This window comes from Heterocephalus glaber, unplaced genomic scaffold (assembly GCF_053883595.1).
Source record: "Heterocephalus glaber isolate CG9 unplaced genomic scaffold, H.glaber_assembly_v1.0 deba00001444, whole genome shotgun sequence".
In the NCBI taxonomy this organism is placed as follows: Eukaryota; Metazoa; Chordata; class Mammalia; order Rodentia; family Bathyergidae; genus Heterocephalus; species Heterocephalus glaber.
This window is the reverse complement of record NW_028258297.1, coordinates 23,148,867-23,162,540: the sequence shown is the minus strand read 5'-3', so window position 1 is coordinate 23,162,540 and position 13,674 is coordinate 23,148,867. Positions and strand designations below refer to the sequence as shown.

Here is a 13,674-nt window from a genome sequence, read left to right as displayed (position 1 = left end):
AAAAAATACATATTCTATATTCTGTGGAAAATAACAGTTTTGATAATGACCACTGTTAAAAATCTCCAATTCTAACTGATATCCTTTTTAAAAAAGGAAATAGGTATAATTTTAAGGTGGTGGATAACCCAAAGGATTTAACACCATTTTTTAATTATAGTAATTTACACTGCGATGTAGGGTTTTTATCATGGATGGGTGTTGGACTTTGTCAGATGCTTTTTCTGCATCTATTGAGATGATCATGTGATTTTTGTCCTTGATTCTGTTAATGTGATATATTAACATTTATTGAGTTGCATATATTGAACCATCCTTGCATCGCTGGTATGAAGCCTACTAGGTCATTATATATAATCTTCTTGATGATTTGCTGCATTCTGGTTGCCAGTATCTTATTGAGGATTTTTGCATCTATATTCGGTAAGGAGATTGGCCTGTAGTTCTCTTTTTTGGTTGGCTCCTTCTGGTTTTGGTTTCAGGATACAGCTTGCTTCCGGGAATGACTTTGAGTGTTGCTTCCCTTTCAATTTCATTAAAGTGTTTGAGTAGTAGTGGCCTTATGTCGTCTCTAAATTTCTTGTAGAATTCAACAGTGAACCCATCAGGACCTGAGTTTTTCTTTGTTGATAGTTTTAAAATTACTTCTATTTTGTTGACTGATATTGGGTTATTTAGAATTTTTATATCTCCCTGATTCAGCTTTGGTAATTCATATGAATCGATGAATCTGTCCATTTCTTCCGTTTTCTATCTTATTAAAGTACCGGTTCTCAAAGTAAGTATTGGTAACCTTCTGGATTTCTCCAGGATCTGTTGTGATTTCATTCACTCCTAATTGCATGGCTTTGAGTCTTTTATTTCCTTATTTTAAATAAAATTGGCTAAGATTTTTTTTTTTTTTTGGTTTTGTTTTGGCTTTTTTGTTTGTTTGTTTTGAGACAGGGTCTCACTATGTAGTTGAGGCTGGCCTTGAACTCACTATGTAGTCCCTGCTGGCCTGCTGTTCACAGTGATCCCCCTGCCTCAGCCTCCCAAGTGCTGAGATTATAGGCATGCATCAGTGCACTACACTTGACTTTGTCTATTTTACTTAATCTTTTGAGGAACTAACTCTTTAATTCATTGATTCTTTCTCTTGTTTTCTTAGTTCCATTTGCATTGATTTCTGTTCTGATCTTCATCCCTCATATGTGCTTTAGGTTGAACTTCCTCTTGTTTTTCTAGAAGATTGAAGTTCAACATTAGGTTATTTATTTGAGCTTGCTTTGTTTTTCTGATGTGGGAATGCACCGCTATAAATTTTTCTTGTAGGACTTCTTTCATTGCATCCCATACGTTCCAGTATGTTGTATTAGCATTATCATTTAATTGTTGAAACTGTCAAATTTCTTCTTTAATTTCATCCATGACCCATTGGTTATTCAGGAGGGTGTTACTTAATTTCCATGTGTTTATGCAGTGTTTGTGGTTTCTTTTGCCATTGATTTCCAGTTTTATTGCACTATGATACCATGCATGGGATAATTTCAGTTTTTTTGCATTTACTTAAACATGTTCTCTGGGCTAGTATGTGGTCTGTTTTGGAGGAAGTCACATGTGCAGCTGAGAAGAATGTGTTCTTTTGTGAATTGGAACACTGTAAATACCTACCTACCTACTACGTCCATTTGTTCATAGATTTGGTTCAGTACTGATATTTCTTTGTTGATTTTTTTGTCTAGTTGATCTGTTTGTGGCAGTGGGGTATTATAGTTCCCCATTACAGTTCTATTAGTGTTTATTTGATTTTTCATGTCCATTAATGTTTGTTTTATATAGTTGGGTGTGCTGCTGTTTGGTGCATATATATTTATGATTGTTATCACTTCCTCTTGGATTGTTCCCTTGACAAGTATGTAGTGACCTTCTTTGTCTCTTCTGATCAGTCTTGGCTTAAAATGTTCATTGTCTGCAAATAGAATAGCTACCTCTGGTTTTCCCTGGGTTCCTGTCACATGGAGTATTGTTTCCCATCCTTTGACTTTCAGTGTATGAATTTATTTTTGAGTTTAATATGTTTCTTGTATGCAGCATACTGTTGGATCTTGCTTCTTGGTCCATTCTCCCGGTCTCTTTTGCCCAGTGAATTGAGACCATTTACATTGATGATTACAACTGATATGTACTGACTTATTTTTTACTTGTTGATTCCCTTTCTTTGCCTTGGTACCTTACCTAGTGGATTCATTCTGTTGGGATTCATGGAATTGTTGTCTTTGTCTAGAATATCCTTCAGATCTTTTTGAAGTGCTCTTTTGGTGGTCATGAATTTCTTCAGGTGTTCTCTATCATGGAAGTATTTTATTTCTCCATTAATTTTGAAAGATAATTTTGGAGGATGCATCAATCAGGGTTGGAAGTTGTTCTTTTAGGGCTTGATATACTTCACTCCAAGCTCTGCTTGACTTCAGGGTTTGTGTTGAGAAGTCTGCTGTGATTCTGATGGGCTTTTCTTTATAGGTTATTTGTTTCTTTTCTCTAAAAGATTTTAATATTCTGTTCTTGTGTTGAATTTTCTGGAATCTTGAGTATTATATGCTTGATGTAGTTTTTTCCTGATCGTGGCTAATCAGAGTTCTATATGCCTCACTTCTGTCAGATTCCTTTTCCTTGCTTAGGAACTTTTCTGCCATTACTTCTGTGAATGGGTTTTTTATGTCCTTTGTGCTGTGGTATGATTTTTCATTGATTATCAATCTTGTTATTCTTCTTTGTATCATCTAGCAGCTATTGGATTGATTTTTTTATAATCACTATTTTTAAGAAGTGTTTCATTTGATGATTGCTAACTGCAAACCTGTCTTCTAGGTCTGATATTCTGTCCTCACATTGATCGATTCTGCTGGGTATACTTTCAATAGAAATTTTAATTTCCTAGAAGTCTGTTTGAATCTGTTTCATGGAATACAGTTCTTTCCTATGTTGGGCATTCATGGTTTCCATCACTTTCTTAAGTTCCTATATACTTTTTTTCTGTATCTACTGTAGATTCGCTAATTATGTCCTTCATTATGGTCATTATCTCTTTGGTTACCTGTGAAATTATTTCTGATTAGGTTTTTTTCTACAGCTTCATTTATCTACTTTGTTACTTTCACTACTACCATTTCAGAAAAGTCAGCTGGATGGCTTTCGATTTCTTCTACCTCAGAGTCCCTTAGAGTTGCCATGAGTGAGCTGGAGGTCTGGGGCTGCAACTTGCTTCTGTATCTTTTTTTTTTCCTATTTTTAAAAATTTATTTTCCACATTAATGGTTGTAAATTGCTTATGGCAGCTTTGTTACTAGTATCAAGACCTCCTTAGGATGTAACTACTTTTCAGAGATGTCTTCTAGATGTTCTGGCTTTGGCTTTTGAGTCTGTCCCACGATCCTGCCCCTTCAATTTCTTAGAGATGAGAACTGTTGCCTATTTGGCCTCACACCCAGTTCTTTGGTGCTGGACTATGATATTGTTTATGACCCCTAGACATTCTTGGTGTTAGTATATAGAACAACTGATCACAACAACTACTTGGGTGAAGTAGCAAAATCAGGAATAACAGCATCAGGTACAGTCTAGAAAATGTGGTAAGTTAATTTACCTCTTTAAATCATGCTTACAAGATTTTATAGTTATATAAAAAAATCTAAAACAACCCAGAAAATTGTATACAGCAAATATCCTCTCAGTAGAGCAATTTTACCCTCAGGGGAGAAAATGTAAAAGACTGAAGAGGAAAAAAAATAAAAAAATAATAGAAGAGAAAGAGATTAGAAAGAAGCAAGGCTGAAGAACAAAGGCAGAGTATCCAAGCTTTGGGAAACTGGTGAAGACAGGAGAGAAAAAAAGAAGGAAAAGACAAAAACAAGAACTAAATATAACCGAAATACTAAAAACAATATTCACACTCATGAAAAAACACATAATCAAGGGGAAAAAAGATTTCTTTGTGATTTTAAGTCTGTGCTTATCTTCTAGGGTCTACAGTTTTGTGGTAGTGTCCAATTCAGGGTGTGTCTCTGCTGTCTTTCCTAGAGAAAGGAGACAGACAGAGCCCTTATCTGACCTGGATGATCCCAGCAAGCCTGCAATAGGATTTGGGTGGGATGCCAATTCTGTTGCCTTTAGCTCCACAGAAGTTCAAGCTGATCCTGACCTGATTGTGGGGTTAGGGCCTGAGTTGTTCAGCCTGAGTTCTGAGTTCAATCAGCCCCTCCCTAAAACAGCATCTAGCCAAACTTCCTCTCCAGGAGACATTGGACTGAACTCACTCACCAGCCATTGTAGTTCACAGCATCCATTGCTCCCTTCGACTGGTGCTTTTTTCCATGGAGTACTCTGGAGTCATTGTGTGTGGAAGCCTTTGGTGTCACCTGCCTTCACTGTGTCTGTAGGTATGAGCCTCCTCTCTCATGCCAGGAGTCAAAGAGAAAGTGCAATTTTCCACCTCCTTTTTCTTCATTGAAGTCTGTCTCTTCACTTTCCCTGTGGGCTCCAATTCTTTCAGATACTTCCTGGGTCCCAGGGATGCACCTCCCTCCTCCTTTTCTTCAACAAGTTGTTATATTCCAATGTCTGCATTCTGAATCTGAGAGAGACTGACCTGCTGTTGCTTACTGCTCCACCATCTTCCTGGAAGTTCTGTCAAATATTTTTTTGTAGTTAACATTTTTCCTTAAAGTAGTAATATCAAAGGGTGATGATAGGCATTTCTGGTCTTTTGATAGAAATTTATTTTAGAAAATGAATATTATCATTATAAATAAATGTTCCTACAGCTGATGATCATTCAGTTTGTACTGTATACTGTGTACAAAAAATAGGTCTGTACCTGGGCAAATGATGTAAAAGAGGCCATTTGGCCATTTCTAACCAGTAGTTAAATTCATGAGTATTTTTTATTTTTCCATGTTCTAATGTTATTCTTTTCTTGGGTCTTAAAACCAGTTTTAGCTGCCATATTGTCATCAAGTTGTTTTAAATAGTCCACTGATAACAAATTCATTTATTAAGACAGAACAGAGAAAACGAAAAATTTCTCCTTATAATTTAGCCTGCAAAATGATGTCATTTTATTGTTACATGATTATGACAGTATTTATTATGGAATGTCTCGTAAAGGAAAATGCAGACAGTTCGATCCCCAGTACCAAAAAAAAAGGAAAATGCTGACTTATGACAGGGAAGGCAAGTAATCGAGGCTATTACTATCTTATAAAACATCTTTTAGTACTCATGATAATGGCTAGTATTTATTGAGTGTTTACTGTGTTTCAAGCATTGTTAATGTACTTGGTTCTCACACAGAGTTCTTTAGGACTACTGCCTGATGAACTTTTAAGATCTTTTTTTAAAATAGTTATGGCAGCTAAAGTTCAGAGAGATTGGATAATCAACATAAGGCCATACTTCACAAGAACCTAGGCATTCCAGCTTGAAAGCTTATGCTTTTAGCAATTACTATTTTTATTATTTCATTACAGTGAAATAAAGTAGTATTATTAATAGAGGACTTACTGTATAGTAGGTACTCTGAAGTACCCAGTGTCACAAAGATGTTAAGTGGTGATTCAGTGTTATTAACTGAAGCTGGTGTCGGAGCCAGAGTCATTTAAAGGTCATGTGGTCTGATTTTAGTGCTTCAACTCTGAATGTGTGGCAAATACACCATTACTGTTGGGTTTTGTTGTTGTTGTTGTTGTTGTTTGGTGCTTCAGATACGTTTTTATTCATTATTTTTTCAAAAACTATTATAGCAAAAACTTCTTATAGTATATTTCTAAAATTTTATAACCCATCAAGTCTATAAAAATTTATTTTTTAAAAAACAGAATTTTTTTTGAATAAACTATCTCACCAGAAAAAGTTTTCTTTTAATTTTTGTAATTAAAAACTTTTTAAATGAATATTTTCAAATGTATATAAAAGAACAGTATGATCATTACTACATATTCACAACCCAGTTTTAACATTTATCGGCAAATAAACAATCTTAACTTGTATTGCCACCTACCTTTTCTTACAACCCAAGCATATACTTGATTATATACTTCAGTTTTATACATCAAATTTGATGTCATACTGTTTTATGTATAAAACTGAAATAAGCTCCATTCAGTGGCAAAAACAAAACAAAAATTCATGTGACTTAACCAGAAGCAGATTCTGAATCATAAAAATTTAAGAGTTAGAAAAGATATTATAGTCCATTTAAGCAAAACTCTGATGTTATTTCCAGGGTTCATGGTTTCAGCCATTTTCTCTTAGATCTTGTTAACTATGTCTTTAAATATTATTTACTGAAGTGATTTAAATCATTTTAGGAAACAAAATACTTTGAGAAAGGAAATATAGTAATGTGGACAGTACAGTATTTCCATGCATGCACAGATCAAGTCTGACCTCCCTTTTTCTACACTCAGTATTCTCACACCCTTCCTATTCTCTAGTAATCACTAATCTATAACTTTTGTACATTTTAAAGCAGTTTTGCTTGTATTTTCAAAGAACCAGCTCTTTAGTTTGGTCTCTATCGTTTATTTTTGCTCTGGGTTTTTTTTTTCTTTCCTACTAATTTTGGGTTTAATTTGTTCTTGCTTTTTGAAGTCCCTGAGGAAGTTTTTTAAAATGCAAGCACTCACTACTATAAACTTATTTCTTAGTACTGGTTTTGCTATATCCCACAAGATTTGGTATGTTGTGTTTCCATTTTCATTTGTTTTGAGAGCTTTTTAAATTTCCCTTCTTGTCTTCCTTCATGGTCCTCTACTGTTCAGTCAGTAGTGTGTTGTTCAGTCTTCATGTATTTGTATAATTTCTAAAATTTCTTCAGTTGTTGACTTAGTTTTTTTTTCCATTATGATAAAAGATAGACCATATGATTTCAGTGTTTTTTGAATTTGTTAGCACTTGTTTTGTGGCCTAATATATGATTTAGTCCAGAGAAGGTTCCATGTGTTGATGTAAAAAATGTTTTGAAGGCATTGGATTGAATATTCTAACAGTATCTTCTAAGTCCATTTGATCTAGAGTATAGTTCAACTTTGATTTCTTTTTTTTCTGGATTATCTATTGATGAAAGTAGTCAAAATCCCCCCGTTTTGTTGGAGCTTGTCTATCCCATTAGGTCTGCTAGTTTGCTTTATAAAATTGAGTGTTCTGATTTCAAATGTGCATAGATTTATAATTGTTATATCTTCTAGTTGAACTGATCCCATGATCATTATGTAGTGACTTCTTTGCTTTTCATATAGTTTAAAGTCTATTTTGTCAGCTATAACTACAGCTACTCCTGCTCACCTCAGGTTTCCATTTGCTTCAAGTATTATTTTCCATCCTTGATTTTGAGTTTGTGTGTGTCTTTATTGGTAGAGTGGTGTCTCTTGCTTTTTCATCATTTGACCTACCTTTTTCATGCAGACTAACCAAGAACATAATACACGCTCAGCATTAAATGTATTTAATTATAAGAATATTCTGTCTATAATGCAAAACAGCTTTGAAATGAAAGTACAGTTGTATATTCCTCATTTCATGTGGTAGACTGACATTTTTTAATGCTATACTAAAATTCAAATATCTTCCTAGAAGTAGATTAACACTTCTTGTGTCCGTGGTATATCTCAAAATGCTGTTCCATCAGTAAAGGCTTTTATTTGCCAAGAAAATCTCAGTATTTTACATCTAGGAAGTTAGTAGGAATAGCCTCAGCACTGTTTTGGGCATGATTGTTTACAAATCACCACTTGGTAATTGTCAAATTTGGTATGGTATTTGGTATTTCCCAGAATTCTAAATGTAAAATGGTGTCTCTGTACGATCTCTAAGGTGTCTTAATTCTGGCATTCTAATATAGTCCTTTCTCTGATCACAATAAATAAAAATGGCTCTTCTTTTTTTAGGAGCCCCCACGCCCTGTGCACCCAGCACCCTTACCAGAAGCCCCCCAGCCACAGCGTCTGCCTCCAGAAGCTGCCAGCACATCTCTGCCTCAGAAGCCACACTTGAAGTTAGCACGAGTTCAGAGTCAGAATGGCATTGTACTGTCATGGAGTGTTCTGGAGGTGGATCGAAGCTGTGCTGCTGTTGATAGTTATCACCTCTATGCCTACCACGAGGAGCCCAGTGCCACCGTGCCCTCACAGTGGAAGAAGATTGGGGAAGTGAAGGCACTCCCCTTGCCCATGGCATGCACTCTTACCCAGTTTGTGTCTGGCAGCAAGTACTACTTTGCAGTGCGAGCCAAGGATATTTATGGACGTTTTGGACCTTTCTGTGATCCTCAGTCAACTGATGTGATCTCTTCTTCCCAGAGCAGTTAAACCTTGGAGCCTTTCTCTTCTCCTGTTTCAGAAGTTCCACTTTTTGGTCTTGTTTTTAATCTTGTGCATGATACCCAGTGTAAAATCCACATTGTGCAAGATTTCTTGGACTGATGTGTGTATACACTACATTTGTTTATAAGCAGAAGTAAAATAAACTCAGCCTATAAAGCAACAATCTTTCCTGGACAATTCAAGCTTCAGGGTTTTGAAATATAAATGTGTACCGTCTTTTAATTATGAGAGTCTGGGGAATATGTATAGGTGTTTGTATGGGTTGTTTGTTTGTTTTTTCCTATTTGTGTGTTTATTGCAATGGGATCTCCTATTTTCATTCTCAAATTTACCTCTCTTTCAGTATGAAGCGAGTAGATCAAAGAATCTGAGGTATGTAACTGGCATGATTCTGCTCATAAGGCTTCTGTAGAATCATAGTTAAGCGATATAAACTGAATCTAAACAAAACCCAAAGAAGTAAATGAAAAGCATACTGGCTAACTTAAAATAGATTAATTGGAACACAGGAAAGGATCTATTCATTTTTTTCTTTGATTTCTTCTCCTGGGTGGTTAGGTGAAAAACAATCTGCAGAACCCTTCCCCCATCCTTTCCTAATCTGGTTTTTACATTTATTTGTGCCTTAAAGATTAACTACAGAAATAAACATGGCCATATTTCCATTGTTGTTTACTCTTCCCTTTTAGCCTTTCCACCTCAATTTCTCTTTCATCTTCATCATATTTGGCACATATCCCTCAAGTAATTTTTAAACCAAGGCCTTTATATACTCCTCACCGCAAATCTCTGGTACCACTGCATTTGACTTGCCATTTTCATCTAAGTATGTAGATACTTTCAGTTTTGGTCATTACTTAACACTCCATAAAATGGACCAATTGGGACCAAGAGAAACCACACTGTGTGTGTAAGACAAGTTTCCATCAAACCTACTTTAGCGTCCATGTTGCACACTGCATTAGATTTCTAAAGCAATTCTAGTTTACAGTATCCATAATGTATTCTTTCAAAGGAAGAAAATACTAAAGATCACAAAATACATTGAGCTAATAAAAGGGGAAAGCTGGGTTTCCTTTTTATTCTCATGTTATCTTCTTGTTTTTTGGGGGGTTTTTTGGTACCGGGGATCGAACTCAGGACCATGTGCTTGCAAGGCAGGCAGCGGAACCACTGAGCTAAATCCCCGGCTCATGTTATCCTGTTTTTAATCTTTTATTTCAGTTTTGATTGTGCCAAGTTAAGCCTGATTTAGCCTTTATCTGCTTTGGATAGAATTTAAAGTATATCTGTTGGGGTCCTTTCATATAACAATTAAGTATAAAAATCTGTGTATCTCCATTCCTCTTCAAAGTAATAAATTTCAGTCATATTTTCAATATTGAATGCAAGCTATACTGGTTATCAGGTATGTATTTTCAGTGTAGATAGTTTAGGACAAGAGGGTGGTTTAAGTTTTAAAGATGAGTGTGGTTGGGAATATTGTGAAAGATATTCACAAAGTTAGTGAAATAACTTTTCAAGTTTCTTCCCTTGGTGTTTTGACTTTATATTTCTGCTTTCTCCAAATACATTATTTTTTCCTAGAATTACAGGAGGGAGCTATCCCTTTTATTAGTTTACAACTTTGATGGCTTATAATAGGAAGTATTCCAGTTGGTAAAGAAATTATCTTTAATTATCTTTTATTAGGTGTGAGGTTTGATTAATAATAGAAAATACCAACAGTTGCCAGAAGGTATAAACTCTCTAAGCCTTTCTTTTACTCTAAAAATGAGACTATAATGAGAATTAGTTTTTCATGAATGAAATTACCAACCATGTAGATACTGCCTATTCTAGGACAAATGATGATGGAAAGAACTTCCCAGTGTTATGATAATGAAAATTTCAACAGGAGAAAATTGACTTCAAGATCTGTATGTATGAACACCTGTCTATATCTGCATGTATACATGTTTTTACCTGAAGTGGTTGTAATGTTGATTATGTGATAAAGAACATTCTGGTCTACAGAGTAGAAAGCTCATATTCAGAATAGTTTATTAGCTGGTTTCTTGGTCATGTAGTAAAGATTTGCTTACTTGGTCCACAAAAGTTTCCCTTGTTGAACATTTTTATTAATATTCACTACACTAATCTTGTTTTTAAAAATTTAATTGCATTATATAATCAGATGAAGAAAGTCTAGTAGAATGAATATTTTGTATTATTTTAGCCTATATTGAGTGTTTTCTGTCAATAGGGGAAAAAAAAGGAACTCTAAAAATACATTTATTCCAGAAAATAATCACACAAAACTTTTTATTCCAGATGGTAGAAGGTACAAAGAGATTGTAATTATTTAAGAAAAAAAGTATATTATCGTTGGTCTTCTCAAATTAATCTGACATGGGTTTATGGGCAGTAGACATGTTGGATTTACTGAGAAGTGCTAGATTAGAATCTTGGGCTTTTTGGGGGGTTTAATGTTGATGAATGCTAGCTTTTTTGTTGAGTTTCTTTGGGAGAGAGAATGGAGGACTCAGACTTTTTAGTAGCATTTCACACTCCAGGGTTATCTTTTTTATTTATTTTTTTGGTAATTTCGTGGTATCTTTTTACAAAGTATTACCAATAAGCTCAATTGCCCCATTTTGGGAAAGAGTTTGCTAAATTTTTAGCCTGACAATACTTGTGTAGGTATTGCCTTATTGGAAATCATGGAAGCTTCTGATGCTTCAACCTGAAACAAAAGATGTTTATATGGCATTTAAAGGTAACAGTAACATCTGGCACTACTTTGCACTGTGTCAGAGTAACCTCTTTTTAAAATTTTGTTGTTGCTAGTAAATTTAAAATGGCATATAAAGGCGGTAACTGTTATCTTTATGAGGTAATTATATTGCTTTCTCTGGACTCACTTTTAAAATATGCAGAATGCTTTATCCGTTTAACACAGTATATGACTTTATGAGAGAAGTAGAGAGCTGCCTTGAAAAGTGCGTATTTATCTAGATAGCATTTGCCTCCCAGAGAAGTGTTCGTCTCCCCTATCCTCCTTGGCCAATACTAAATACCTTGAATAAAATGACCTAAATCAAGGAGCTTAGGCTCTTCCCTAGGTGCATCTCTGCAGAACCTTCTCTTACAGCACCGGATAAGTGTTGACTTAATTTTTGTTACTTGCTCTTAGGCTTTAAATATTCTCCAAATTATTATCCAGCAGATTATCCTTAATATTGCATGATATACCTTTATTTTTTTCCGTAAGTTTCTCAATACTGTATTAAGGTTAACAAAATAATGCCTGTGGTCTCTTCATCTCTTACTTTTATATACAGAACTGATATCTTAGCACGGTATGGTACTGCAGAGACCTTCCAAGTATTCTCCTGACTTTCCTTTTTGGACCATTTCAGTATCTGCAGTATATCATGATTATTTGTTATTGTTTTTATTGTTACTGACCTGTGATTGGCCTGTTTTACTCTAATTTTCACAAAAACTATGTCCTAGTTATTCAATTATTGCAAATAACTATCTAAAACCAATATATGATTCTGCCTTCCTTGTTTGTGGACAGATTTTTCATTTGCTTTTGGGTTTTTAGGTACACAGCAATTTTTATGAAAGGTTAGTATGGCAGACTTATCTAATTCCTGAAACTTCTCTCTTGGGTCCCCAAAAGAAGAAATATAATAGTACAAACACGTTTTGTATTCTCATCTTCAAATAATTTTATCACATTTAAATAAGCTTTTCTTTGTTTTTTTGTTTGTAGAGTCAATTAATTACTTATCATTTATGTGTAAATACTTTTTTTTCCCTTGTAAATAAGGTAATTGGGCAATCAAACAGCTTTGGGTATGTTGATTTTAGTATTTTATCAGCAGTTTCAAACTAAATATAAATATAAATTCTTTGTAGGAAACTTGCATCCTGATTTTTTTGTTTATTGCAGTTGAAAGTGTAAATAATAAGACAATTTAATGTCTGATATTAATTGGGCTGTAGCAAGTTGCCCTGTTTTTGTTAGGTTTTGAAGGTTTTTGTTTCCCTCTCTGCCTCCCTCCCTCCTTCCCTCTTTCCCTTCTTTCATGTACAGTAGAGTGGTATCTATGTAAGTGTTAACTGTAGTGGGGTTGGTCCAGTAAGCCTAAGATTTATACTTTGAAATAAATGAATGGGTTTTTAACATTCTGAGTACTCTGATTTATTCTGATTTTTCTCAACCATTATATTTTTTCTTTTTAAAATCTTCCACATTGCTTGGAATCATCCATTGTATAGTATTATATATTTTGGTTTATGTAACCTATTTGGCACTCCAACCATATATAATTCTCTAGTTTTGAAAGAAAAGTTGCTATGCAGAATTTCTGCGCCATTGGACATGGTGCTTTTAACTAATGGAAGACAACAGTAAGACTGATTATATTGTATGTCTAGGCTGTACCACAAAGACTCAACTGATGCTTTCCTGTTGATGACCAGAAAAATCACAAACTGCATTCTCTTAGAGGTTGCTTAGAAAGCACAGCTCCACAATCCCCTAGTGCTTTCTTATAAAGCATAGGTAGCCAGAGGAAGGAGAAAAACGACACAAAGAATACAGGTTCTTAGAGACCTTGAAGTAGTATTCATCTCCAATACCATTGGTGAGAACTCAGTGGCATGCAAAGCTACCTAAGAGATCCTGGGAGATTTAGTCTTTGTCTGCATTCATAAAAAGAATAATGGATTTGGGTAAATGAGAGAATGGTTCCTGGTATACCCCTCTGTATATTAGCTTGTATGCTGAAGCCTAGTATTGTTATGTATCATACATAATATTTGTCCTGCAGAAAAGATAGTGAATGCAGATAAAAATGAGGAAATGAAAGCGATAAACAACTTATTTTCTTAATTCTGATGGAAAAAAAATAGCTACAATATATAAATGTCTTGTATCTGCTTTACAGCCATTTGTATTCCTTTGTCTCCATCCTTCATTTTATATTAAGTTTCAAAATTGGTTTCATGGTAATAAAATCAAAGTCATAGACCTCTGGCATGCCTTGATGCAGAGTTTTGTTGAAACTGCTCCAGTGAAAAACAGGAAGACCACCTTGGACTGTGGGACCACTAATGGCATGGGCTGTGTACTTCGATGCCAGATAGATATCTGCCACCTGTAAAGAGAGAGGAGGGGTGCATTTTAGAAAACCATTTGGAAAACTCAATTAAGTGCATGATCTTTAATGTCCTGTTACCCCAGTATTTCACAGTATTAGCTTCCTATAAAACAAAATTTTCCTGCAAGCTTCCTCATGCCTTTCCATTATATGCTCTT

At 34.8% G+C, this 13,674-nt stretch overlaps 2 protein-coding genes across 14 annotated transcripts in view; one reads left to right on the top strand and one right to left on the bottom strand.

Annotated features, from left to right (window-relative positions):
* Atf7ip (activating transcription factor 7 interacting protein) overlaps positions 1 to 12,537 on the top strand; it is a 136,536-nt gene extending 123,999 nt beyond the window's left edge. For all 13 annotated transcript variants that reach the window (XM_087214064.1, XM_087214067.1, XM_013072535.3 and 10 more), the window contains one exon: positions 7,926 to 12,537. In XM_087214064.1, coding sequence (XP_087070190.1) covers positions 7,926 to 8,345 — 420 coding nt within the window. In that variant the 3' untranslated portion in view covers positions 8,346 to 12,537. The remainder of the gene's footprint in view (positions 1 to 7,925) is intronic.
* Positions 10,029 to 13,674, bottom strand: part of Plbd1 (phospholipase B domain containing 1) — a 63,427-nt gene continuing 59,781 nt past the window's right edge. Inside the window, exon 11 of the mRNA XM_004845836.4 lies at positions 10,029 to 13,513. Within this exon, the coding sequence (XP_004845893.1) occupies positions 13,331 to 13,513 (183 nt within the window). The 3' untranslated portion in view covers positions 10,029 to 13,330. The remainder of the gene's footprint in view (positions 13,514 to 13,674) is intronic.